At 31.6% G+C, this 24,312-nt stretch overlaps 4 protein-coding genes across 6 annotated transcripts in view; 3 read left to right on the top strand and 1 right to left on the bottom strand.

Moving 5' to 3' along the window:
* Positions 1-3,345: 3,345 nt before the first annotated feature.
* Positions 3,346-6,978, top strand: EMC6 (ER membrane protein complex subunit 6). 3 transcript variants are annotated; one of them, XM_074140607.1, is made up of 5 exons: positions 3,346-3,536; positions 3,605-3,765; positions 4,470-4,562; positions 5,487-5,506; positions 6,740-6,978. In XM_074140607.1, exons 1-5 carry the CDS (start codon positions 3,494-3,496, stop codon positions 6,768-6,770), a joined length of 348 nt encoding a protein of 115 aa, XP_073996708.1. In that variant the 5' UTR covers positions 3,346-3,493; the 3' UTR covers positions 6,771-6,978. The 3 variants fall into 3 exon arrangements, with proteins under 3 accessions (XP_073996708.1, XP_073996705.1, XP_073996706.1); XM_074140604.1 differs by lacking the exon at positions 6,740-6,978 and adding an exon at positions 6,386-6,544; XM_074140605.1 differs by lacking the exon at positions 5,487-5,506.
* A 4,036-nt stretch (positions 6,979-11,014) lies between these two features.
* Positions 11,015-13,233, top strand: Sod1 (Superoxide dismutase 1). Its single transcript, XM_074140589.1, has 4 exons — positions 11,015-11,210; positions 11,281-11,377; positions 11,452-11,639; positions 12,976-13,233. Exons 1-4 carry the CDS (start codon positions 11,142-11,144, stop codon positions 13,084-13,086), a joined length of 465 nt encoding a protein of 154 aa, XP_073996690.1. The 5' UTR covers positions 11,015-11,141; the 3' UTR covers positions 13,087-13,233.
* Positions 13,234-14,003: 770 nt separating this feature from the next.
* On the top strand, positions 14,004-17,094 carry Dlc90F (dynein light chain 90F). The gene is made up of 3 exons (XM_074140617.1): positions 14,004-14,162; positions 14,250-14,415; positions 16,727-17,094. Exons 1-3 carry the CDS (start codon positions 14,139-14,141, stop codon positions 16,873-16,875), a joined length of 339 nt encoding a protein of 112 aa, XP_073996718.1. The 5' UTR covers positions 14,004-14,138; the 3' UTR covers positions 16,876-17,094.
* Positions 17,095-20,023: 2,929 nt separating this feature from the next.
* The window catches only part of LOC141460497 (coiled-coil domain-containing protein 174), a 117,538-nt gene continuing 113,249 nt past the window's right edge, over positions 20,024-24,312 (bottom strand). The window contains exons 5-7 of the mRNA XM_074140542.1: positions 22,789-23,010; positions 20,769-20,918; positions 20,024-20,594 (exon numbers count right to left, since the gene is read on the bottom strand). Of these exons, the coding sequence (XP_073996643.1) occupies positions 20,155-20,594; positions 20,769-20,918; positions 22,789-23,010 (812 nt within the window). The 3' untranslated portion in view covers positions 20,024-20,154. The remainder of the gene's footprint in view (positions 20,595-20,768; positions 20,919-22,788; positions 23,011-24,312) is intronic.

The following is a 24,312-nucleotide window of genomic DNA, read 5'->3' as shown; positions in this document are numbered from 1 at the left end:
TTAATCCCAGACACTTCATTACAAACAATTTCAGTACAATCTCTACACTGTCATTTACACCATTAACCTCATACCAGCGCGCTATGACACAAAATTGCGCGTGAAATTGCCTTGGATACACTTTTTTTTAGACTCAAACGGTATGTGCTATTAATTTGTTATTCAAAGCAAAGTTCGCGCACTCAACTTTCAAAAATTTTCAAATAAGTATTCACCGGAAAAAAACGTTTAGGGGCTCCTTACTCAGAAATTAAAACTGTCCGGTAGGACAGTTGTATAAGGGTTGATCATCAAAAACTGCACGAAAAAGTGTAACGTTGAAAAACACCCAACTTTGACAATTTTTTTCTCTTTAAAAGATAAAATTCCCAAATTTTCTTTAAATTATAGGGCAAGTCCTCCTTTATAACTGTAATTTTTTTGTCAAAACCCAGATTTAATATATTACGAGAAAAAAGTTACTGAAAATGAGCAAAAACGGCATTTTCAAAAATTGGTCTTGTTCTTGTTGTTGTTGTTGTTGTTCTTGTTGTTACCTATTTTGTAAACAACGTAGCGCCTAAACGCGTGAACCGATTTTCATGAATGAGGTGTCATTCGTTTCGGAATTTTATGTAGATGTGCCTTTTGGGGGTCTCGACGCTGTACATCAAATGGGGGAGGAGTTAGCCCCATATATGTGAGGCCCCTTCTCAAAATTATTATTACTAATAACTCTGAAAATGTTAACCCGATTTTAATAAAATTTGGCAGGATGAAAGGTTTAGGGCACTCCTACGTAACATTTAAACGACGTTCTGCTCTTACCCTTATTAGGGGGAAGTATGGTAATCGTTTCAAATTATCGAAACGTGAACCGATTTTCATGAATGAAGTGTCATTCGAATCGAAATTTTGTACAGATTTGCACTTTAAAAGTCTCGTCGCTATGACTCATAAGGAGGGGAGTTTGCCCCACCCAAGTAAGGCCTTTTCTAATACTATTATTACCAATATTTCTATTATGCTTAGTTCGATTTGGATAAAATTTACCACGAAGAAGTGGTTAAAGCTCCTCTACGTGGCTGTGAAGTGCCACCATGCTCTTTCACCTACTAAGAGGAAGTACTGCAATCGTTAAAATTATCAATGAGTGAACCTATTTACATCAATGAATTCGATTCAAAATATTTGCCTTTTAGGGAGAAGTACTGTAATCGCAGTTTATTTTTCTTACTCCTCTTAAAAGGAAGTACTGAAATCGCTTTTTAATTTTGCTATTTACGTACAAATACCTTCCTATTTTATTCAAAACGCTTTATCTAAAAAATTGTTATTGAGGATGGTTTGGGGGACCGCAACTATAATCATTCTTTAAAAAGATCGCTCCAGTGGTAGTTACGGTTCGGACTTAACACCTTTTTAGGTTATAATGGTAGAATTTATTATTCCAAATTTTAATAAAATCTGTAAAGCAGATATGTAACTTTGCAAAACAGACAAAAAGGAAAATCTATCCAAAAAGTCCAAAAATCTCCTTAACAAAAACTTACAGTTTAAAATGTTAAGTATAAGGGTTGATTAAACGCCAAAAGGTACACAAATCAGCAAGTACCCAACATTTCATTAATACTTCATTAATATTTAAGTAATTTTACTGCATTAAATTTCATTTATTTTTTTGAATTTATTAGAGGTCACAGACCCTTATGCTGGCCAGTTCATTCATAATTTTTTTTTTTATTGATTTAAATCGCGTCAACATCTGAGGTTATTGGCGCCCGGAGTTTTTTTCAGTGCACTGCCGGCCTCCGGACAGTGTTCTCTCGTTACAGACAACACTGTCCATCACCGGCCAGTGAGCTGTAAGAAGCTCTTAGGAAGAGAAAATCTAAGGGTCAGCAGCTGGATTCGAACCCGGAACCTCCACGTGGGAATCCAATACGCTAACCGCATAGCTAATCCCTTCCCTTAGTTCATTCATAATATTTTATTTTTTGTTATAATTATGATAAAATGTATATTATATCTTCGTAATTAAATAGGTACTTTATTATAGCTTTATTCCAAATTATTCTTCTGATTTATCTTTATTAGGCCCTTTATTCTGAGTAGTCACATATACATGCATGTTAAAATAGAAAAAGACAAAGTTAGAGTCGGCTACTGTTTAAATTTGAATCACGGATTTAAAACAATATTTCAGTCTAGAATTCTTCTTACCGAAGTATTTGTGAGTACAAATAACGCATAGGTAATATCCAGTAAATTATTCAACAATAATTATTCATTTCTCAATTGTAATTTAATGTAGTTCCTCTAATTTTACTTATAGTAGGTAAAATACAGGTATAATTAGCTGTCATAAAAATATGTATATCTTATATTCCAAATATATAACACTGCGGTAAGAATACCTAGATTGAGAATTGAAGAAAACTATATTATTTGCGATAAAGCCAGATTAATTATTACCTATTATTAAAAACGCTTGACTACTAAATAAAGTAACAATTGCTTTAATCGAATTACGAACTTAAACCGAAGATTTTTATTTAAAAATAAAAATAAATAAATAAAATAAACAAAATCATTGATGAATGTTGGTGCAAGCATTTTTGAAAAAAGTTTTTGAATTTTTTAACCTCATATTTTTTTTTTATAAAGTTTTTTTTTTAAACTGTGATTAATAGTTTGTTGATTAGATATTACAGTCAATCTAAGAAATAGTGTTCTATTTGAACAAATATTTTGTAGACGAAAATGGCCAGCATAAGGGTCTGTGACCTCTAATAAATTCAAAAAAATAAATGAAATTTAATGCAGTAAAATTACTTAAATATTAATGAAGTATTAATGAAATGTTGGGTACTTGCTGATTTGTGTACCTTTTGGCGTTTAATCAACCCTTATACTTAACATTTTAAACTGTAAGTTTTTGTTAAGGAGATACATAGTTCATGTTATTTTAAGATAAGTACGTGAAAGATCTAATTATTAGGATATATAATTTATAAACCTGTTTCGAACAACTCGTCATTTAATCAAATTATTTTTTTTAATAGTTCTTCAGAGAGCTTTAATTCCTTTTGATCGCTCAATAATAAGATGTGAGTATCAAACAAACGAAAAAGTCAATTAGATTATCTATTCAAAAGGAAAAGATTTTTGCTCCCCCCAAGTTAAAATTGTTATAAAAGTATTATTAAATTATTCCTAAAGTTAGAGTCCTAATACAATTGATTTTTTGTTATTTGTACATATTGGGTAAAAATCAGTTTGATTTGAACATTAAAAAAATATTCAGAAACAACGGTTTGAGACGAGAAAAAGCTGTTTACTTGTTGGAATGTAGATTTTATATAACAATGTGAAACCTTCCCTGTAAGCTAACAATAATCTTAAATGTTAACTGCTTTAACTAGTACACTTTACTTCTAATAAATTTTCAGAACATTCACGTTAATTCATTTAGCGTTCAGCAACTGTGACTTTAGTAAATAATTCGTAAATCATGGCTCTTGGAAAAGTAAAAACAAAACTTGAAAAAACGGGAGGTAAGCAATTTTATGGTATAACTTAATCCTGCTTTAACCTTTTCATTAACAAACTTTTTTATACTCAGAAATAGTTGCATATAGTGAAGTTGCTTTGAGGAATAATTCAGCCATTGTCGAATACTGCAGGACTTCTATGTCTGCACTTTCTGGAAGTACAGCTGGATTGTTGGGTTTAACTGGATTTTATGGTTTTGGATTCTACTTATTTGCTGTTGTAGGACTTTGGGTATGTTTTATTAAGATAAATTTAAACTGAATAAAAGATTTGAGATAATTAATTTTCAAGAGCTAATATTTTTTGTTTATTATTTTCCTCTACTTTTGGCTTAATAAAATATTTTCTTAAAATTGTCACAGAAAATACTTAGCAATTGGAAGTCATAAAACTATGTTTTTTTTTTCTTGTCCTTCAGCAGTTTTTTTTAAAGATCAGTTCGATGTGTGAGTGTAGGACATGTGTGAGTCCGTTCATAAATGTGCAAGTTACAATCACAATTGAGTAGTAGCATATTTATTTATTGAATTTGGCAAAAATGTTTTAACGCATTTAAAACGGTAAATTCAAACTAGTATATTAACTGAAACTAAAACAATTAATAATGATTTTTTTTATAAATAATGTTTGCGTAAATACTACCTTTCAAACGTTATTATTATATAGAGGTCGAAACGTCTCTGACGTAACAAAAATAAATAAATTAGAGAAAGCACTTAATTAACCTCCACACTCACTCTAAAACCCTTTAAAGGAAAAGATATTTTTTATTTCCTTATTTAAAAGTATAAAAAAAATGTAAGCAAAAAGTATATGCACTCAATCGAATGATAAATACTAGTTTATTAATTACAAACAATTTTCGAATCTAACAGAATAATATGAGTTTAGAATTAGTGATCCAACAATATTAATATGTTCTTTTAATTTCCTAGGGATTGTTAATGGTGAAAGCTGGTTCGCATTGGAAAAAATATTTCGTTAGCAGAAGGCATGTTTTAACCAATGGTTTTTTTGGAGGTTTATTTGTATCCTTTACAAAAATTCTTATTTCATTCTCTTTCTAGCTCTCTGGTTCTAAGAGTATTACGTATACGAGAGTTTAATTCATCTATCCGAATTAAACTATTCAATTCATCCATCTGAAGTCAAGCCTCAGATTTATATTTTGTCAAAGGAATTATTTCTGAAAATGGTTAATCAGAGATGTGAGAAAGTGGTCGTCAAATTAGTTTCAGTTCTCAATTTGTAGAGAATATTGGCTTTTATGTTTATCATTTATAAAGTTAAATTATCAGTGCATAAACAACAATTCAGTGATACAGGCAATGAATTAGTTCCACTATTCGTAACGTTTATCAGTTATAAAAATGATAATACTGTAAAGTATATTTCAATCTTCAGTAATAACTGTCCATATATAACCTTAAGTGAATGCGCAATATCAACAAGCACATAGGTAAAGGATTAGATTAGTGGTTGATTAGAGGTGGCTGAACTACCTCGCAGAAATACTGGGTTCGAATCCAACTGTTGACATTTAGGTTTTCTGTTTCTAGTAGCCTTTTACATCTCACTGTCCGCTGATGGACAATGTAGTTTGTTAAAAAAGAACACAGAACACTGATCAGGGGCCAGTAGTGCACCGAAAAAGATTCCAGACAACAGTGACTTTAGATACTCCGGTCATTCGCTACTTAGGCCATGCGACGTCTGGCAGCCCAATATAGATATTTTTTTTTTTTTTTTTTTTTTTTGTGTATGGGACCGTGGTCATAATATTGACGCACCTTAAATAAAATAATAATAAGCCCAGTGAAGTCATTTAGTTATTTGCAAATTGATTTGTGTTTGTTGGCTATGTTTATTTTTATATATTATGTTCTATTATATTATGCTATACACGTATACTAATTTTTTCTGTTTTATTCCTTAACATGAATTAATTTTAGACATACATTTTATTCTGGACGTATCCTTAATTTATAGTTAAATATTTTTAAATATTCATTTTTTGCCCCTGAAAGTAGAATTTTTTATTTTTTAGTTCATTAAGGACTAGAGTGTTAATAAGGGTGTCTCGCAATCAAATACTCAATTATTTTTTATCGCGTATGAATGCGTACTATTTTCACTTTGCTTGCTAGTAAGACGCTAAGCCACGTCTGAAAAAAATGTAAAAAATTGGTGATTACTTTTTAACTTTGCCAAATTTTTGTGAGAGTTAGGATCTTCGCCTAAATCATTATTAATTGTTTTTAGCATAAATAAAAACATCCCAGTTTCAACTTTGTTGAAGTGATTAAAATTTAGAAAGAAATTTCTCTGTGGATGGAAAAAATAAGAAGCTCAATCTACTGTATTGAGTGGGTGCAAATAAAGTTTTCAATTTTTGTTCGTTCCCCTCTCCCTTTATGGAGGCATCTGGCAAAGCGTTATCTTTCTGGAAAAAACCTGTTTACGTTAGCCATCATACTATTACTGTATTAATAATATAAATATTAACCTTATTATTGTTTCTCTCCTCATTTAGTATTGTAAAATTTACTGTTTCATGTAAAAAATTAATGAGTTTATAACATTCTGCACTATTATCCAACAGTAACTTCACCAACCTTATACAACCAACGTTAGTAAAAGTATAAGAATTACCACTATCCCAATCAGAAAATTGTCTCGTATTTTTCAAGGCACATTTTTGCGTCGCGAGGTATATCCCATTTCCTCAATTCCACATTGATTATTTGTATTTGATGAATTTCGTTTCTTATAGCTAATGACTTAATTATTCTCTACCTAGATGTTTTTCTTTAATCTCATCTAATTAACCTCTTTCAACCTCAAAACATAGAAGACGAACGTTGGAAAAGCTAAGTTTATGGGAGTTTATGTTTCTCAAACAGATGTCAGCTTTATTTTATTTACTTTTACAGATTTTAATAACAGATAGTTCCTTATTTGCACTAAATTAATTCTCTTGAGCTAATAAAGATTTCTATATGGTACATACTCCCCTATTCCTTAAAAGAAGAAGGTTTTAAAATAATCAATGTTCACAATTAATAGTAGTTTTGATTTATTGAAATTATTACTACGGTTAAGTTCTAATAATGGATTATCTTTTTAAATTTTATCTGTGCATTTTAAGTAGTTTATCTCAAGATTTTAATTATTTTTTTATATTAATCCTTAAATTTTATTTTAGATTTATTTATGGGATGGTACATGTCTATTGAAGTGTCATGGTTCTCCAAATCCGAGAATTGCTTAGTTCGTTTGTTAAAAATCCTGAATGAAAAGATACTATTTACTCTTTTAGTGATGAGACTTTAAATCCTAAAAGTGCTGTTTTAAGAAATTTTTGTTTGGAAATTTAATTTTAAACCACATTTATATTTATTGTTCTATTGTTTATCAATCGAAGAAGATTTTTTCTGCAATGTAGCCATTAGTATTTTATTTAACTTTATAAATGTTATTAATTATCAAGAAAGGGAAAGGGTTAGCTCAGTGTTTAGAGTTTACTGGATTCTAAAGCGAAGATCCTGGCGGTCGAATCCAGTTATTGGCCCTTAGATTTTCTCTTGTTGGGAGCATCTTAGACCTCACTGTCCAGTGAGAAAAGTGATGACCGTAACGAAAGAATACTGTTCAGAGGCTATCAGTTCACTGGAAAAAGCTCCGAACGCCAATGGCCTTAAATGTTAATGCGCTTTAAATCAAAAAAATAGAAATTATATGAAAAATACTCCACAATGATATATCCCCAGAATGATTGGATCAAGGACAGGACAGTCTCTTATATTTTTTGTCACTGCAGTTGGTCACTATTTTTGGTTTATTGCAGTTACTTATTTTTTTATTAGTGGATTCCTTTATTTTGTTCTTAACTATTTCAGTTGTAATTTTGAAAATTATGTTTAATTATTTTCGTTGGGTTTATAAACCAACTTCACTTTAGTATAAATATGAACAAAGTAGATATAAATGTTATTATAAAGATACAGCAAAGTAGAGTGAATTTTGTAAGACAATTTTTTAATACATTTTGTCACAAAAAATAAAATTAAGAGTGAGCAATTTCATATAACTTGAGGCATATTTCGAATTTTTACTAAATGTTAGTAAGTTTCACGGGAATTGGTTCAATTCATGGGAATTGGTTGTGGTCTCTCTTAATGTACTTTAAGGCCTTCAATGCTTTGCAACGGAGAACCAGCAGCATGTGCAAAATACCTCTTCCACTTACCATAACTCACCCAGAAGGTATGATTTATGATTTGATCTCCGAAAATGCATGAAAGAAAAACAATCAATATATGATATCTACATAAAATTCCGAATCGAATGACACCTCATTCATGAAAATCGGTTCACGCGTTTAGGCGCTACGCAGTTTACAAAAAAGGTAACAACAACAACAAGAACAACAACCATTTTTGAAAATGCCGTTTTTGCTCATTTTCAGCAACTTTTTTCTCGAAATCTATTACATCTATGTTGTTGCAAAAAAATTACAGTTGTAAAGGAGGATTTGCCCTACATTTTAAAGAAAATTTGGGAATTTTATCTTTTATAGAAAAAGAGAAAAAAATTGTCAAAGTTGGGAGTTTTTCAACGTTACGCTTTTTCATGCAGTTTTTGATGATCAACCCTTATACAACTGTCCTACCGGACAGTTTTAATAAAAATGTAGCGTACACAGTACGCATTATTTTAGGCGCGGTTACTATAAATGTAGTGATTGTAAAGAGTGAATTTGTTTGTGGGAGATCCACAGTTCGAAACTCGCTTGTAGATACTACTTTTTATTTTATTTAAGAAAGTGTTAATAATCAAATAAGGGAATTGGTTGTGGTCCCTCTTAGTGGAGCACTCCACCATTCGTACACTTGATAAGACTTAAGAATAAAATTGCTTAAAAGAACGAGATTTTAGAGTCGAACTCTCAGTCATAAAACGCAGTGTTCATATTGACAGTCGTCGTCTTCAAATACTCATTGTAGTTTCTTCTTGTCTGTCAAACCCGCAAACGCTATCCGTGACTAGTGTGTCCTTCAACTGGCCTTAGAAAACATCTTAGAGTACTTTGATTAATAACTTTTTCGCATCTGGACTGAGATTTTCACCATCTGTGCTGCGGCGATTTTCTTATTCCAATTCCTTGTTTATGTACCATTGAAACCTTTCCTTTCGCCACAGTGGCTGTGGTCTATTGTCCTGAATGTCCAGACAACCTTGAAGTAACCGTCTCACACTCTTTATTGGACTTAATAGCCGGATTTTTTTAAAAAAAATACGACTTTGGTGTTTTCTATCCTATAATCTCAGAAAAACAAATACATTGCAACTAGCTCTAAGAAGAGATGATGTTACCTTATTTACTTTGTAAACATTTTCTCAGAAACAATCTTTAAAAAAGTGATTCCGTTAAATACTAAATGAGAGAATAGAATTTAAATAAAAAAGTAGAAGATTTACTCACAAACCATGTTGTAAATATTGGAAAAGTTTCTAGTTGCATTACTGATTGCTACTATCTCTGTGTTTTATTTTAATATCATCGAATCTTTCTCGAGAGTAGAACATCTCAATGCTCCATACGACTTTTTTTTAATTATTTAAGTTTTATTAATTTGTACGAAACAGAAATAAATTTTCTTCATTTATGAGTCAAAATTGTTCAAGTTTACGAAATATTCCTGAAAAAGATAACCTTCAATGATAATATTTATCGAGCTAGTTACTGATAAGAAATTTTTTTAAATAGAGCAGGGTTTAGAATTTTAGGAAAATAAAATTGAAATCACCAAAAAATGTTTTGTTTTTTTTTCTTGTCTACATTTCAATTATTTATTATCTCTGAGACCCACTAAGAAAAAATCTAAGAGCACCAGGACTTGAACCCGAAATATCTGCCTGGAAATCTAATACTGTAACCACTTCTATAATTCCTCTTTTTTTTTATCTAATATTAAATTCTAATTTAAAATAAGAATGTAGAAAACAGTAATTCTCGTTGAAGATAAATAAATAAGTATAGTTTCGATTTTGCTTTCCCCTTTAAAAAGAAGTGGGGTAAAAATAGCACGATTTCCTAATTATAATATAGAAAAGTATAAAAAAGTATCAGAGATTTTTAAATTTAATCAAAGATCAGTTTATGCTTGTCATAAAATTTAAATGTAAATAGAATGAAATGTTTTACCTTCTCCGATCGTTTAAGTGATATCTTCGTATAAAGTTGCTTGATATTTATTAAGTTGTTCGATATGTTCTTTTGTAATTTTCATCAATGATTAATTTTATTGATTGATTAGGTGATAAACAATATTAGGGAAGGGACTAGCCAAATTGTTAGCGACTACTGGAATCCAACTCGCGATATGAGTTCGAATCCAGCTGCTAGCTCTTAGATTTTCTTTTTCTAGAACAGCTCACTGGCCGGTAATGGACATGTAATGTTGCCTGTAACGAGAGAACACTGTTATGAGACCGGCAGTGCAATGAAAACATCTCCGGTTGCCGACAACCGATAAATTGCTGTAAATAAATTAAAAAACAAAAAATCATTAAAAAATGTTTTATTGTTCCTATAACTAGAAGATCAATACAAGAAATAAAAATAAATTATTCCACAATACAAAGGCATTTTTTATTAACTTCTACTCCAGTTAATTCCACAAACGATTCTTCCACCAAGGGTATTTGATATATTCATGTAAATTTTAGAAGTTATCTCATGATTCTTCCCGTTCAGTTTAGCCTGTTGCTGCTATAGTTCCTGCCACTTGAATGTAAGAGTCAAATTCTGATGCTGACATGGAAAAGATCTTCAAAATAAATACTCTAGACATAGTGTTAAGGATAGACTTCGACAGATCTAACGGTTAAAAACATCATATGCCCAAATTGTTTTGCACACAGCATATTCGCAGAAATAAACACATCAAGAAATTATTAATTCTCAAAAACTAAACTCCGTCAAAAAAATTGTGTTTGCCACTGGTGACAGCTAGCTTCTAACGAATCTAGAACTTAAAATTTAAATTTAAGTACATACATATGTTTCAGAATACTTTTATTAGGTGAAGACCTTTGATCATACTGCTCTGCTGCTATCGAAGTCGAAGTTATAAGGCGGCCAGTTAGGTGATTTTGTGATTAATGTAATAGTAAAAAAAAAAAATATTTCGTACTGTAAATTTTACTTATGTATGTTGATATAGTTGGCAACTAAAAAGAAAAGATTGACACGTTAATAAAAACAAAAACAAAGCCTTAAATGTTTTTGAAGAAGGGATGTTTGAATTTAGCGCCAAATCTCATGATCAAAAATAATGAATTAACATAGATTGTTTCATGCAGTTAATATCTCGTAAGAAATAAGAGTTAAACTTCAAAAATAATATATTTAGCGTTAATGAATTGTGGCTGCTAATTATATACTTCTTTTGTTTAATAAAATTAACGATTATAGTAGCACAGTAAACATGGAGATTTGACCTTAGGTGTAATTGCCAGTCAAGTCATTTCTTGTTATTCTTGTTAGGAACGCAATTAGGTCTTCGTGTAGCTCTTAGAACGATCGAAAAATTACTGCTACAATGCCCATTAAAGCTGTCTGCGTTTTGAAGGGAGAAACTGTTAAAGGAACAGTATATTTCGAACAAGAAGTAAGTTACTTCACCGTTGACATTACCGGCAAGTGTTATTTATTAATCTAATTGAATGAAATAATTTTAGAGCCCTAATGCAGAAGTTAAATTATCAGGAGAGGTTGCGGGACTGCAAAAAGGTCTCCATGGATTTCATGTACACGAATTTGGAGATAATACCAATGGTAGTTATTAATATATAAGTAAATAATTGTATTTATTTCTAATTTGAGCAATAATCATTTGGAGATATGTTCAGGATGCACGAGCGCCGGCGCCCACTTCAATCCAGATAATAAGGAGCACGGTGCTCCAACTGATGAAACTAGACACGTAGGTGATTTAGGTAATGTATGCGCTGGGGAAGATGGTGTCGCCAAAGTAGGCATTTGTGATAAGGCTATATCTCTATGCGGGCCTTTGAGCATCATAGGAAGAACTCTCGTGGTAAATATAAATCATGAAGCATTTATAAAACCTTTTCCCTGCTTGAAAATTTACATAACTGGTTGATAAATTAAATTGCGTCCTCCTTCAGTCTGTTCGTATTCCTCAAAGAAATCCTCTTATTAGCTTTCCTTACCCACAGTTTAGAAAAATGAAATTGAGTGAGATTAAACATATTGATCCTTACGTTTACACCAAAATTTAGCTAGAGTCAAGTGTTCGTTTGTTGTGACTGGTATTTCTTCATTTGTTCTTGGAACAACTTTTGCCTTTTACACCGAAACAACATTCATCTGTTTAGCCTTTTTCATTCCCATCCGATTTCATCTCCTTAAAACCAGATTTCACAGTAAAAAAAAATTAGCCTCAGATTTAAGTGACACATATTCACTAAGTAGTAATAAACTCCGCTGTTTTTAAGAAATATTTTTAGACACTATCAATCTTTTTTGGGAAGGAAGCCAGTAATTTTTTTGTTTAATTTGATAAATAATATAACATTTTGAATATAACAACCAAAATCTTAATTAGCTTGTTTCTAAGATTATTTTTCAAAGTAGTCCGCATTATTAGCCCATGTTTGGCAAGGTATCATCTAAATTAATAAGATTGGCCTCTCAGCGATTTTCAGTTTTTTAGCTCATTTAAAAGTAAATGTTGCAGCAGGCCATTATCTAAAAACTATTTTCTTGGGCTTGGGGTACCCTAATATGGATTTCTCCGGCCTAAATATGTTAAGTAAAACTAAAAAATCAATACTTAAACCACGAAAATTAATTTTCTTTGACTTAATTAAATATAAAAAGAAAAAAGATTAGAAAACAAAGAAAATGATTGGATCCGTTTTTGAGAAAATAAATGAATTGGCAGCTGACTAGAATAAAAAATGTAGGTTGGGCGATCTCGAATTAAAGTTCTATAAAATATGTGTTTTTTATTTCAACCGTTCACACTAAACGAGTGAGCGTTTTCAAGAATCTCTGGAGTGTGGGAAAAATTGGGGCCCCCAGATTGGGGAGTTAAAACGTACACATGTTCGCTCGTTTGGTGAAACTAATTTTTAGAACGAATTAGAATTCATAGATGTTGTTATTTATACACCTTTTTAAATTCAAATACCATTTATTTCTTTTTCAAAAGGTCGAAGGATGTGTAATAAGTAGCCATTGTTTGTTAATCAGATGCTTACCCTTTCTCTCTTTCAGTTTTCCTTTTTTTTTTTCAAATCAGATACAAAAGAATAATTAAGCAAAATGTTAGTTTACCACGTAGCGGTAAGGAATGATGACATAAATCTGTAAACCTTCGTTTATTTTAAAATTTGTATATTTTATAGGTACATGCAGATCCTGATGACCTAGGTAAGGGAGGTCACGAACTTAGTAAGACAACAGGCAATGCAGGAGCCCGTTTAGCCTGCGGTGTTATTGGAATAACCAAAGCATGACTCGTTACACCCAAGTCATCAAAATTGTAATCAATGTATTTTTTAAAAATTATTGAATAAAACTTAGAAATGGTTAATAAGCAGTTACATCATTTGTGGGCTATTATATCTATATTCATTTGGTAATAAAAACTTTATTTCACATTATCGTTTCCTCTTATTTTAAATCCTTGTAGTCTCTTCTTCACATTCCTATTTCTTTGGATCTTTTTGGACGGTTATTAGATTATTCTTGCCAATCAAGGAACAAATCAAATGTATAAAAATGGTATTTGGCCAACAAAATTTACACTACACGAAATAAGTCCATAAAAGACGCAAGTATATGTTCACATTATTGCGGAAGAATGATGTTCGAAATGTCATTTATGTACACAAGCAACGTTACATTCAACAATGAGGCTTGAGGGCTGATTGGTAGTATGTACAGTTCATTAGAATCATTTTTGTTAGCTGTTAAGAGGTGAGTAGTGAACGTCATATGAAATAACTCTTTTCTAATAATTATTTGTAAGGTATTTTGGTAAAAAGAACCAATTTAAACCTTGCATTTTATTCTTATTTAATGTTAACGTGATCTAACAAGAGCATCACGAAAAGGAAAAGGTAAACCCCACTAGACAATTTTACTTAAAATTTTAGTTACATTAAAATTCAAATACGTTATGAAAAAATAAATTTTACTAGTGTCAGGCCAAACTAGTTATTTATATAAGCTTGATCGGATTTCAATCGAATTATATACACTATTTTATTTGTTTGTTTTTTTTAAAGTTTTGATTGCCTTTCATGAACTTTGGTATGGTATTTTATTGTACTAATAGCACTTTTCAATTATTTATTCTAGTGTTAATCATTTCAATAAGTAATTAATACGTTGAGTTTGAGTGATACATACGCGCTCTATGGTACTTGAAGTGAGGAAGGGTTGTTTTTACAGCTATGTAACCTTCTTCAAACAAAAAAAAGGATCCTTACGTCAGATCACTTAAGGCACTGCTCTGCATGAAAAACAGTTTGTTTATTCCTTCTTAAATTTAAATAAGTAGCCAATGGATGAGATTACAACCGAAGAGGTAAATATAAAATTTAACTTCAATTTTTGAATTGCTAAGAAGTTAGCCTAGTAATAAAGAAAGTAATTGTTAATTTCTTTTTATTAGCCTCAATTTATTGTCGACGAAGTTAGTAATATTATCAAAGAAGCTATTGAAGAGTCAATTGGTGGAAATGTCTATCAGCAAAATAAAGTAAATCAATGGACGACAAATGTTGTTGAGTCTTGTTTGGGCAATCTTACGAAATTACAGAAAGCTTTCAAATATATTGGTAAGTGATGTATATGATACAGTAATAAATAGAAATAATAACCATTGTTTCGTTAATAATGTTTTTTGTAACCTAAGAAGAACAGTTGAAAGTGTGGTTAGGTCCGCAGTGCTGGATAAAATCACAGATCATCCGACTTAGCAAGCACGTTTATTGTATTCATGACCAGTATCGGACTTTCATCCTTAATCAGGAATAGATTGATCAGTTTGGTGTAGAGATGTTGACAATAATTATGATATAAGGTTCTAATTTCCTTGGTCGTGGATTCTTGTGAAGGTAGGCTAAATAAATTAGTCGAGAGCTCTGTACCTTGGGACATAAAATTGGAGGGTCGTGGAGTCCAGTTTGCAAGTCTGCCTATTGAGGGAATATCGGAGAATTCATTATTTCGATATGATGAGGTGGCATTGTATTAAGTCATGGCCCGTATCTGTTTTAAGTTAGCCAATTCTATCTTACGCGAAAATTTTCCGGCAGGATTGCAGAAATGTAACCAAGAAGAAAAAATTGTGCTCCTTTCTTTACCAAGAAATCTGTTTCACACTAAGTCGCAATGACCAAACCAGCATCCATAATCCCCTTCATCATTATTCCGCGAACAGCAGCGCCACATGAGGTATCAAATGAAATAGGGACGCCAATGTAGCTAAAGTCAATGAAGAACGCTTCTTGGCGCTTACCTGCTATTCCCTCAACTTTTCCAGTCTTTCTGCTAACAGAATCAAAATTCGTGCAATGTCCTTATGACGTTTCAAAAATACTTCAATTCCCCCATCCCACGAAAATTGACCGTAGCAGCGTAGTTTTTCAATTGAGTGCGATAGCTTTATATTCAAATTCAGACACATATGCAACTGAAGTACATCGATCTGATAGGGCATTAGCCTTGTATAACAGTAAAGGCCATTATCTGCGCATAAAAAAAACCTGTATTTTTCTCTCAAATTATACATTTTTTCTGAAGGAGATTAAGTGCATGAAAAAGTTTTCATTGCAGAAAAATTGGTGAAAAAGTGGTGAGAGAATTTTTACAGATTTTGTTTTTTCTCTTTAAATACTTAAATATGGGCCAGCTCACTAAGAGCTTACGCATAGTGATACATATTTTAAAGGGGATTTGTAGATTATTTTTATCCGTAGTTTAGAAAGAGTTGAGTGACTTATTGGTAACACACTTTACCTTTTTAGCTTTATGGAATACGATTACTATTGCAATTTTTTAACTTTTGGGGAAATATCCCAAGCGGAGGCATGCATTAAAAAGTCTCGGTAGGAAAGCATTACGTTTTGGTGGTAAATTTTTTGAGTAGAGTATGTGGGATTAGGTTGTCTCATTCTGTTAGGGAATGATTTGATTTGAATGGCGAGATTTCAGAATTAGTAAATGAGAAGGGTTGTTCTGCAGAGAAGTGACGCAGTAGCGGTCTGTCATTTTTGTAGTATCTTGGTTTGTTCATGAATTTGTTTTCCATTGTTTGTTACATGAAATATGTAACTGTCAAGTAGCATTTTTCTGTACCATTTTCCAGTCCATTACTTCCTTTTAATAAAGAAATTTGGGAAAGTTTTTTAGGTTTTCGTTTCATTTCAGAAACTGGAGTAGCTTGGATTCAATCAAGTAAATTCTGTAGCTGGTGATTCTGTGATGTTTCCATCTAATATGTAGCGTTAGTCGGTTGAAGTGAATTTTGTCTGAAGGATTCCTAGTCTATGCCGTAACTTGCGAATTCTGTTTTTCTCATTTAATGAATAGATATTGTTGGTAGTTTGTTCATGTCATGTCTGAAGGTTTCCTATTCTACCTTTTCTTTGATTAGTATTTGCGGTTGCTCAATTCTCTGTAAGTGCGAATACAATCTGCACAGTACAGGTAGATGGTCTGAATCTAGTTCGCAGATTGAGCCCAGATATACTGGAGTGTTAATATATTGTAGCAGTGCAATATCGAGTATATCTTATTGGTTGTTAAGTGGAGTAGAGTATTGAGTGAAAGTTTGTTGGATGTCTTCTTGCAGAACTGGTGTTTGGACTCAGATAGGAAGTGAAAGTGGTACATTTTACACATTTCAAGTCAAGGCCTCATTACAGGGATTGAGAAATTAGTTTACTGGAGTGTTAATCTGGTTTCCTTAAGAAAATCTCCTATTTTCTTCTATCTTCATGTACTGTACATGTACATGTGTATTATCATCTCAAGATAGCATTCCTTCATTCCTAAGCTCATTATTCTTCATAATTAAGACTGACACTTTTAATATTAAGAAATTATATATCTAATACAAATCTAAGTTGAATTATGTTGTTTCAGTTACATGCACTATAATGCAAAAAAATGGTGCTGGATTGCATAGTGCCAGCTCTTGTTTCTGGGATAACACCACCGATGGAAGCTGTACAGTTCGTTGGGAAAATAAAACTATGTATTGTATCGTTTCTGTATATGGTTTGGCCATATAAATTGCTTAGATGTTAATATAATTTTCTCATCATCTATTTTAGTTTTTTAATTTATAATGAAGATATATTATAGTCATTAAAAGTTAAGTATATTTTTATTTAAAACTAATTATTTAATTACAATTGGGATTTAATATTTTAATTAATGGTAAACTTTTATTGTTTTATTTTTTCAATTCAAATTTTGCACCCACTTAATAAACAAGGAAATAAAATGTATTCATAATGCTTTAACTACACAACATTTTTTTTAATCACATTGTATTTGTCTCTTCTGTGGTCTCCCAACAAAAGGTTACTTATAAATTTCATTTTTATAAAATTCTGGGGTTATACTTTCTCAAATTTGTAATTTAAAAGTTCCTAATTCGCATAAATAAGTAGATAAAACTGATGAATTGTGTTAGGGATAGGTTGGACTAGAAGGTGCTTAAAGAATAATTTTCCACAACTTAGCTTTTAATTTCGTGTCATGTTTGTAATTTGTTGACGTGCATTTTCTTGATTTTTTTTCATAGGTACTCTTAAACTAGTTCGAATTCTGTACTATTCATTAGGGTTTTCTTTATTTAAGGCGCTCTTGGATTTTTAGGTGCATATTTATAACGTTAGTTTGTAGATAAAAACTATTTTAAAAAAACTGAGGATATTCCACATTGATGCATATTTGTTTTCAGAAATATTTTCTGACCAAACTTGAAAGGAAAACTTCTCTTAAGACGCAGTCTGGTTCCTTATATTTTGCACAAATTGATTTCCAAAAATGTAATTTATTCTATTTATGTGAATTCTTTTAAAATTGAGAATTAACGGTTCCTCTAGAAATACTGAGGGCAGCGCTTACACACAAACTTGATATGCTGGTCTTTAGTAAATTACGAAACCAGGCAAAATTAAGAAGAATAATTTACAAAATTAAAGTGTGCAATACTATCTCAATGCCCCGAAAAAAAAAGAAAATTTGGTCTAACGGCCGAAGCGAGATTGTGATGCATACTTCTCACGGTTCGCCTAGAACGATTTATTTGAAAAGTTCACCAACATGAAAAATTTTTCTTTCTCCTTACTATTTGGGTCAAAACTAACCAAAATCCACTGAAAACCAAATCTGTTTACGTTGCGGATTTTTTTTTAAATTTTTTAGGTCAAAAAACGGCTTTTTTTTGCATTGTTAAGCCTAATAAGGAAAAACAATACAGTTTTTTGCAAAACCAATGCATGCATTTTGAAGCTGAGGGAATTTCCGACAGATTGATGTATTTTATAAATTATAAAAATGAAATTTTTATAAACAAATTTCATAAATATAATAAAATAAATAAAAATATAAATTTCATTTTTATAATTTATAAAATACATCAATCTGTCGGAAATTCCCTCAGCTTCAAAATGCATGCATTGGTTTTGCAAAAAACTGTATTGTTTTTCCTTATTAGGCTTAACAATGCAAAAAAAAGCCGTTTTTTGACCTAAAAAATTTAAAAAAAAATCCGCAACGTAAACAGATTTGGTTTTCAGTGGATTTTGGTTAGTTTTGACCCAAATAGTAAGGAGAAAGAAAAATTTTTCATGTTGGTGAACTTTTCAAATAAATCGTTCTAGGCGAACCGTGTTCTTTGCATACTTAATATACGAAAACTAAACAAATGTAGCGGAAGAAAGATTATTGCTAATTTCAGTCATAATTTTGTTATTTTTAAATGCCAAGCTTTCGACGTAGGGAATTGGAAATCTTCTGAGCTTATACTTTTTAACAATTTTGATTTGTTTTACAATGTAATCTGAGTTTTTTACATACAAAAGTTTGTAGGTCTTCTGTCCTGACTGTTTAGGTAGTGAATGGTTGGTTTTAAAAGTAAAACAAAAACAAGGACAAACCACTAAGTACCTAATGAGCTAGGGCTGAAGACATTCAAAGCTTCGCGGTTAACTCCCACAATGAAAACAAATAATTATTGTTAAAAGTATAAGCCCAGAAGATAACCTAGTCCCTTAAACCCTAGTATTGAAACAAATAAAAAAATTATGTCTGAAATTGGAAAAACCCTTTTTTCTCTGGATTAAAGAAAAGTAATTGCCTATTTTTTTCAGGTGGGCTTTACGTCCAACTACCAATTAGTTGTCGTGGACGGAGGCGACTAGCAAACATACTTTACTGTAAATTTCTTTAATTAAACATTAAATAAATTCCAAGGCCTAGACCAGGAATCGAACCCAGTACCACAATACATATTAGCTTTACAGGTCTCGCCTCTAACCACTCGCCTACCATGGCGCCTTCTTTCTCTGGATTAATGAATCAGTCACCAAAAACTCTAGAACAAACATGACTTTTTGTTAGTTCCATTCTCATTTTCAATTATCACAATCCTAAACTATTAAAAGTTCCGTTCTTACTATGTAAGCGGCGCCTCATGCCTTTTCCGCCAATTTCTAGAATGCAACTCATACTTCCTCATTTTCTTATTGCAAAAATTGTCACTACCAAATTCCAGCTTTAGCCGCCGAGATTTTTAATGATCTCAAATTCAATACAATTCAATAATATGCTCGAGGTTTCCTTGACTCCATTGCAGCAACAATCATCATCTTTTAAAGTCCGTATTAAACCATTTCCTATTCATCGGAATTTGGGAAGTTGTCGAGTATATTGGATTTCTTCAACAATAATTGTTGAATGTCTACGCCATAATATTATTCCAGTGAAAAATTTGCCTTTTATATGTAATCTGTGGCCTCACAACTCACACAACAAGGCTGTCGCCGTTTTGGAACAAGCTGCAGCACGATAGGCAGCCATAAAGTCCTTCCTTTTGCCAAAATTTTTTTTCACTACAATAAAAGCTTCAGTACCACCAGGACACCAGTTCCAAGGAACATTGCTTCACCAATTTTATTTGGCCATTTCGCCCTAATTAGGATAGTTGCCTTTGTGTCCATTATTGTTGTGCTAATTCTTGGTTAGCAAAAAATTAAATTTTTACGTTAATAGACACTTTCTCATTAGCACCTTTCAAAAAAGGTAACCGATACCATAAAAGGTCTGAGTAAAGAGGAAGTACAAATGTACTCATGCTCTTCTCTTTTTACTTTAAATTTTGATTACAATTTAGGGGAGTGAGGTAAGCTATAGGAGTTAAAATAATTTATCTACAATTATATTTGTTTGTTTTATTACAAATAATGTACTTTTTAACAATAGTGCATTTTAACGCTTATAGTTATTTTTAAGATAACTTAAAATGTATTAACTTTTATTAAAAGTATCTAAGTATTCACTTATATCATATTGTAACTTCCTTTGGTAGGGGCATTTTGAGATTTTTCGTGCTCTTCTCTTAAATATTTGAGCCCTGCCTCAATAGCAGCAGCAGTTTCTTCGATATTTGTAACTTTTCTTTTAAAACTGGGGCCTGACACTTCATATTGTGGTGGAGGTGGTATTTCAGTTCCTGTTCCTCTTATTTCTCCGTAAATAGCTTCATTACGATGAATTAAATTTCTAACTTGTGTTGAAACATTTCTTTCGTAAACACTTATATTTTCTGCGCCACTAGAACATACTACATCACTTTCTTTCGGTTTAGCTAGTAATTTCTTCGTTTTCAAGTTAATCGGATGATGTTTAATATTTGATTTTGGAGGAGATGGCTGAATTGGAGCGAATTCTTCAATTCTTTCGGCACGTTTCTTTTCAATCCATTCTTCTTGTGTCATCACTGCAAAATAAAAATAATTAATAAAAGTCTTGTTTTCATGGTAAATTGTAAGTTTTTCTTAAATATTTTAACTCATAATAATGTAATTAATGCGCTGCAGGATCCAAACATAACTTTCAAAAATTGACTAACACACGAAAATTACAAGGAGTGTTATGGAAGTTTCTAAAGTACCTGGCTCTTTAACTCCATCTTTGCCAATGTCCCAAGGTCTAACGTGGGCTGCTCTCATAAGTTTCCTTTGCAAATCATCTGCCTTTTCTTCTTGCACTGGCTCTTCTACGTTCTGTGAGGAAGTTCCAACACCTTCCGCTTCTTTAATATCTTAACAAATAAATTCTAGTATTAATAAAAAAGATAACTTTCCAAAATAAATCCTGTTTTATTAAAATAATAATGATATTAAAAATAAAAGTTTCTAGTGATATTTTTGGAAAGAATGTAGACAGAGATAATTTTCGGAATCTTAAAATAAATTATTTTTCTAATTAAAATCATAAAACATCGGGTCTCCCGGGGACATATTAAAACCATTTATTCTTTTAAAATCCCGCAATAGCACTTGGTCCTTTCTATTTCTCATAGTAAGAGGACTTGCAGATTTATATTTAGAGTTTTCGCCATAAATATCCGTTTTAAACTACCTTGATTCAAGAAAAGTGCATTCTGCATATTGTTCGGATAGCATGAATGAGATTGTGTGGTTTGGTATAACGTTTATACTGAAAATCGCGAAAAGTTCAAATTGGATATTTAGTTTTGGTGCAACCACGATACGCGACAGTAAGATAATAATAACATGTGTACGTACCAACCGGATTTTTTAGTTTTTATTGCGAATACTCTACAAACATTGCGAAGAGAATATACAAAAAGTGACACAGGGATAGCTATCATTTTATTACCGGAGTGCCGCCAATCGATGGCTTCTCCACTTATGTTCTTCTCGACACAACCTCATTGCATACGATGGCATTGGTTTCAATATTTTTTAAAAAAGTTTGCAAAGTAAAACCTACTTTTGCGCCTACAGTTTTAACATCTGTATCTTATATATTTATGGCCATGAAAAATCCTAACTAAGTTCTGAGTTGCAAGAAAATTAGTCCAACACAAGTAAGGCTGATTTTGAGCTTTCAGTATTGATTACCATTATTAAATAAGTTACTGAAAGCTTCAATTTTCAATCAACTTAGATGTAGTTAATAATGGCGAACTTAATTTGATTTCCTCACCTTGTTTGATAATTCTTTTAGAAACTACGTAGTTCTAGAATCCCAATCCAGAACTATAGGTTTAATTTTTATGAACAAGTTTTCTCTGTCCAGGCAAATATTTACTGCGCTACATCTTAAAAAATTAATTACCTCGGATTAGAAGCATCGAGAGTAGGTATCAGGCTCAGATTTAAATCAGAAGCCTTCTCAAGGATCAAGTTTGGCCTATTATTTTTGCAACTGAAATTGTGTCACCAAGCTAATACGTAATTTCTAATCTTAAGAAAGTTTGGGTCGACATTTGAGAGCATCTCTAGCGGTCTAGCCTAGTGACTGATCCCGTGGCAAACACCCAGCGCCTATCCGAATAGTTAAGCCACTATTTGCTTTAGAACTGGAGAGATAATTATTTATAACTAGTAGGCGAGGAATAAGCCTAAGCTTTGGATGGTCAATATCCATAGAAACCGTACCAAACCAGAATGAGTTTCATGCCGACCTTATCTGGTCTTATGTACGTTCAAAGACATAGCCATTCAATTTACAACATTCCACCAGTTTTATTAACTGTTTCTTACTAGTAAGTTACTAATACTCGATTAAAATTTAGGACAAACTTTCAATATCGTGTTTCACAGGAAATGTTTTGATGTCCCTCTGACATCAAATAAATAAGAAAAATAACTGCATAAAAAATATTAAAAAAATTAAATTAAATCAAACTCAACAAATTAGAAAAAATAATTGCTTAAACCAGTAATTAATTAACTCAATAAAATCATAATTTTGTTGAATTCGATTAAAATAATTTCTTTTTATTATTTTCTTAGTTTTGTTTATCAAGAAACGATATTTATCTTCCTTAACTTTGTAAAAATGTGTTTGTTAAATCAAGATCATTCAACTTAGCGGACTGAAAATATCCAGGAGTTATGATTGGAACATTAAGGTATTAAAATAACTTTAACAAAAATTACCTTCCGTAGATATGGGTGGCAAACCAAGTCGTGCCCTTTGCCGCACTCTGGCAGCTATTAATCTCGCTTGTCGCTGTTCGTCTCTTCGTCTCCTAAGTGCAGCAGCTTCTTGTTGTTTCTTCTCAGTTTCAGCACGTACCCGTTTAAACATTTCTTGTTCCACAGCTCTTTTCTCCGCATCCGTTGAAAATGCCCAGTATCCAACACCATGGCTGCGCGCCTCTGAAACATTACAGTTTATCGGATATAGTTAATGTTACGCGCTATATTCTATTCCAAAAACTAGAGTTGTAATATTTATTGGGCTAATTTTGTAAATTTCAAACAGAAGTAGCAGAATTTAAATTAGGCAGACAAAAGATATTTTTTCTATTTTTTTTTAAAATTTATATCCATTATTTTACAATAATATTTATTTTGAGTATTTCTACATTCTTAGAAAAACAAACTTATGTCTACATGCCAGTAAAACTATCTGCTTGACTTTAAAATAAACACAGTCGAGGTTTTTCTATTTAGCTACAAACTACGCAGCAGCAAGCCGAATTTTTCTATAAACCAGTAGAAAAGAAACACGATGTTCAACAGGTTCCTTGAGATGTAAGCACTTTATTTGAATTCACTATTTACTTTGTCATCTGGCAATTTGAAACTTTGGTCAACTAATTTTTTGTACGGAATTTTCGCAATATTTTTTTGTTTCATTATTTAGTAGTTAGAACATTTTTTATGCTGAAATGACACTTAAAGTGGAAAAGCAAGTCATCCTTTTACTGTAGTTCCCTAAAATAAATTTTTCAGAAAATATATCTAAATGGATTCTACAGTACCCAGCTTGTATCAAAAAGATTAAGTAAGAAAAAAAAAAGTTATCATTTATAGAAAAAGAGGGAAAAATTGTAAAATTCGGTTTTGCTTTTTTTCCCAAAGTTTGCTTTATTGTGCAGTTTTTGACGATCAACCCTTTATACAAGTGTCCTGCACACAGTTTTAACTTTAGCCTACTCATGAATTAAATAAGCAAATAACTGCTAGTGTTTAACTTAGCTCGTGAAGAGAACCCTGTTTAGATAGTGTATGCAGTCCGTGGAATACATCTAACTTTGCTAGGCGTTGTTTACATACTGAGATTGAAAGGCAGAGGCAAAACTTTCACTGAATGTATCAATGTCACAACGTTCGAAAATCCAGTTTTAAGTAAAAAATCCAAGAGAAGATTCCACTTTCTATACTTTATTTGAGAGAAAATTATTATTCGTGTTATTTTATGCATTATTATTATTTTTAAATTATAATTATTGGTAAGCGAAATTCCAAAATCTCCCTCGGGCCAAATATTTTCTGTCATTTAATCTTTAGGGATGAAGTAGTACTATAAAATGGTGAAAATTGAACTGTTAATTTCTCCATATCCGAAAATTTCCATTTTGAATGCAGTATTAGTGGACATTTGAACAGATGATTTATTTTCATTCATAAGATACCAAGCATAACAGTTCAGAAAACAATGTTCCAGGCTACACA

The sequence above is a fragment of the Rhodnius prolixus genome, unplaced genomic scaffold, assembly GCF_049639745.1.
Source record: "Rhodnius prolixus isolate KJV_2025 unplaced genomic scaffold, Rpr scaffold_1, whole genome shotgun sequence".
Taxonomy (NCBI): domain Eukaryota; kingdom Metazoa; phylum Arthropoda; class Insecta; order Hemiptera; family Reduviidae; genus Rhodnius; species Rhodnius prolixus.
This window is presented reverse-complemented; position numbering and strand designations above follow the sequence as displayed.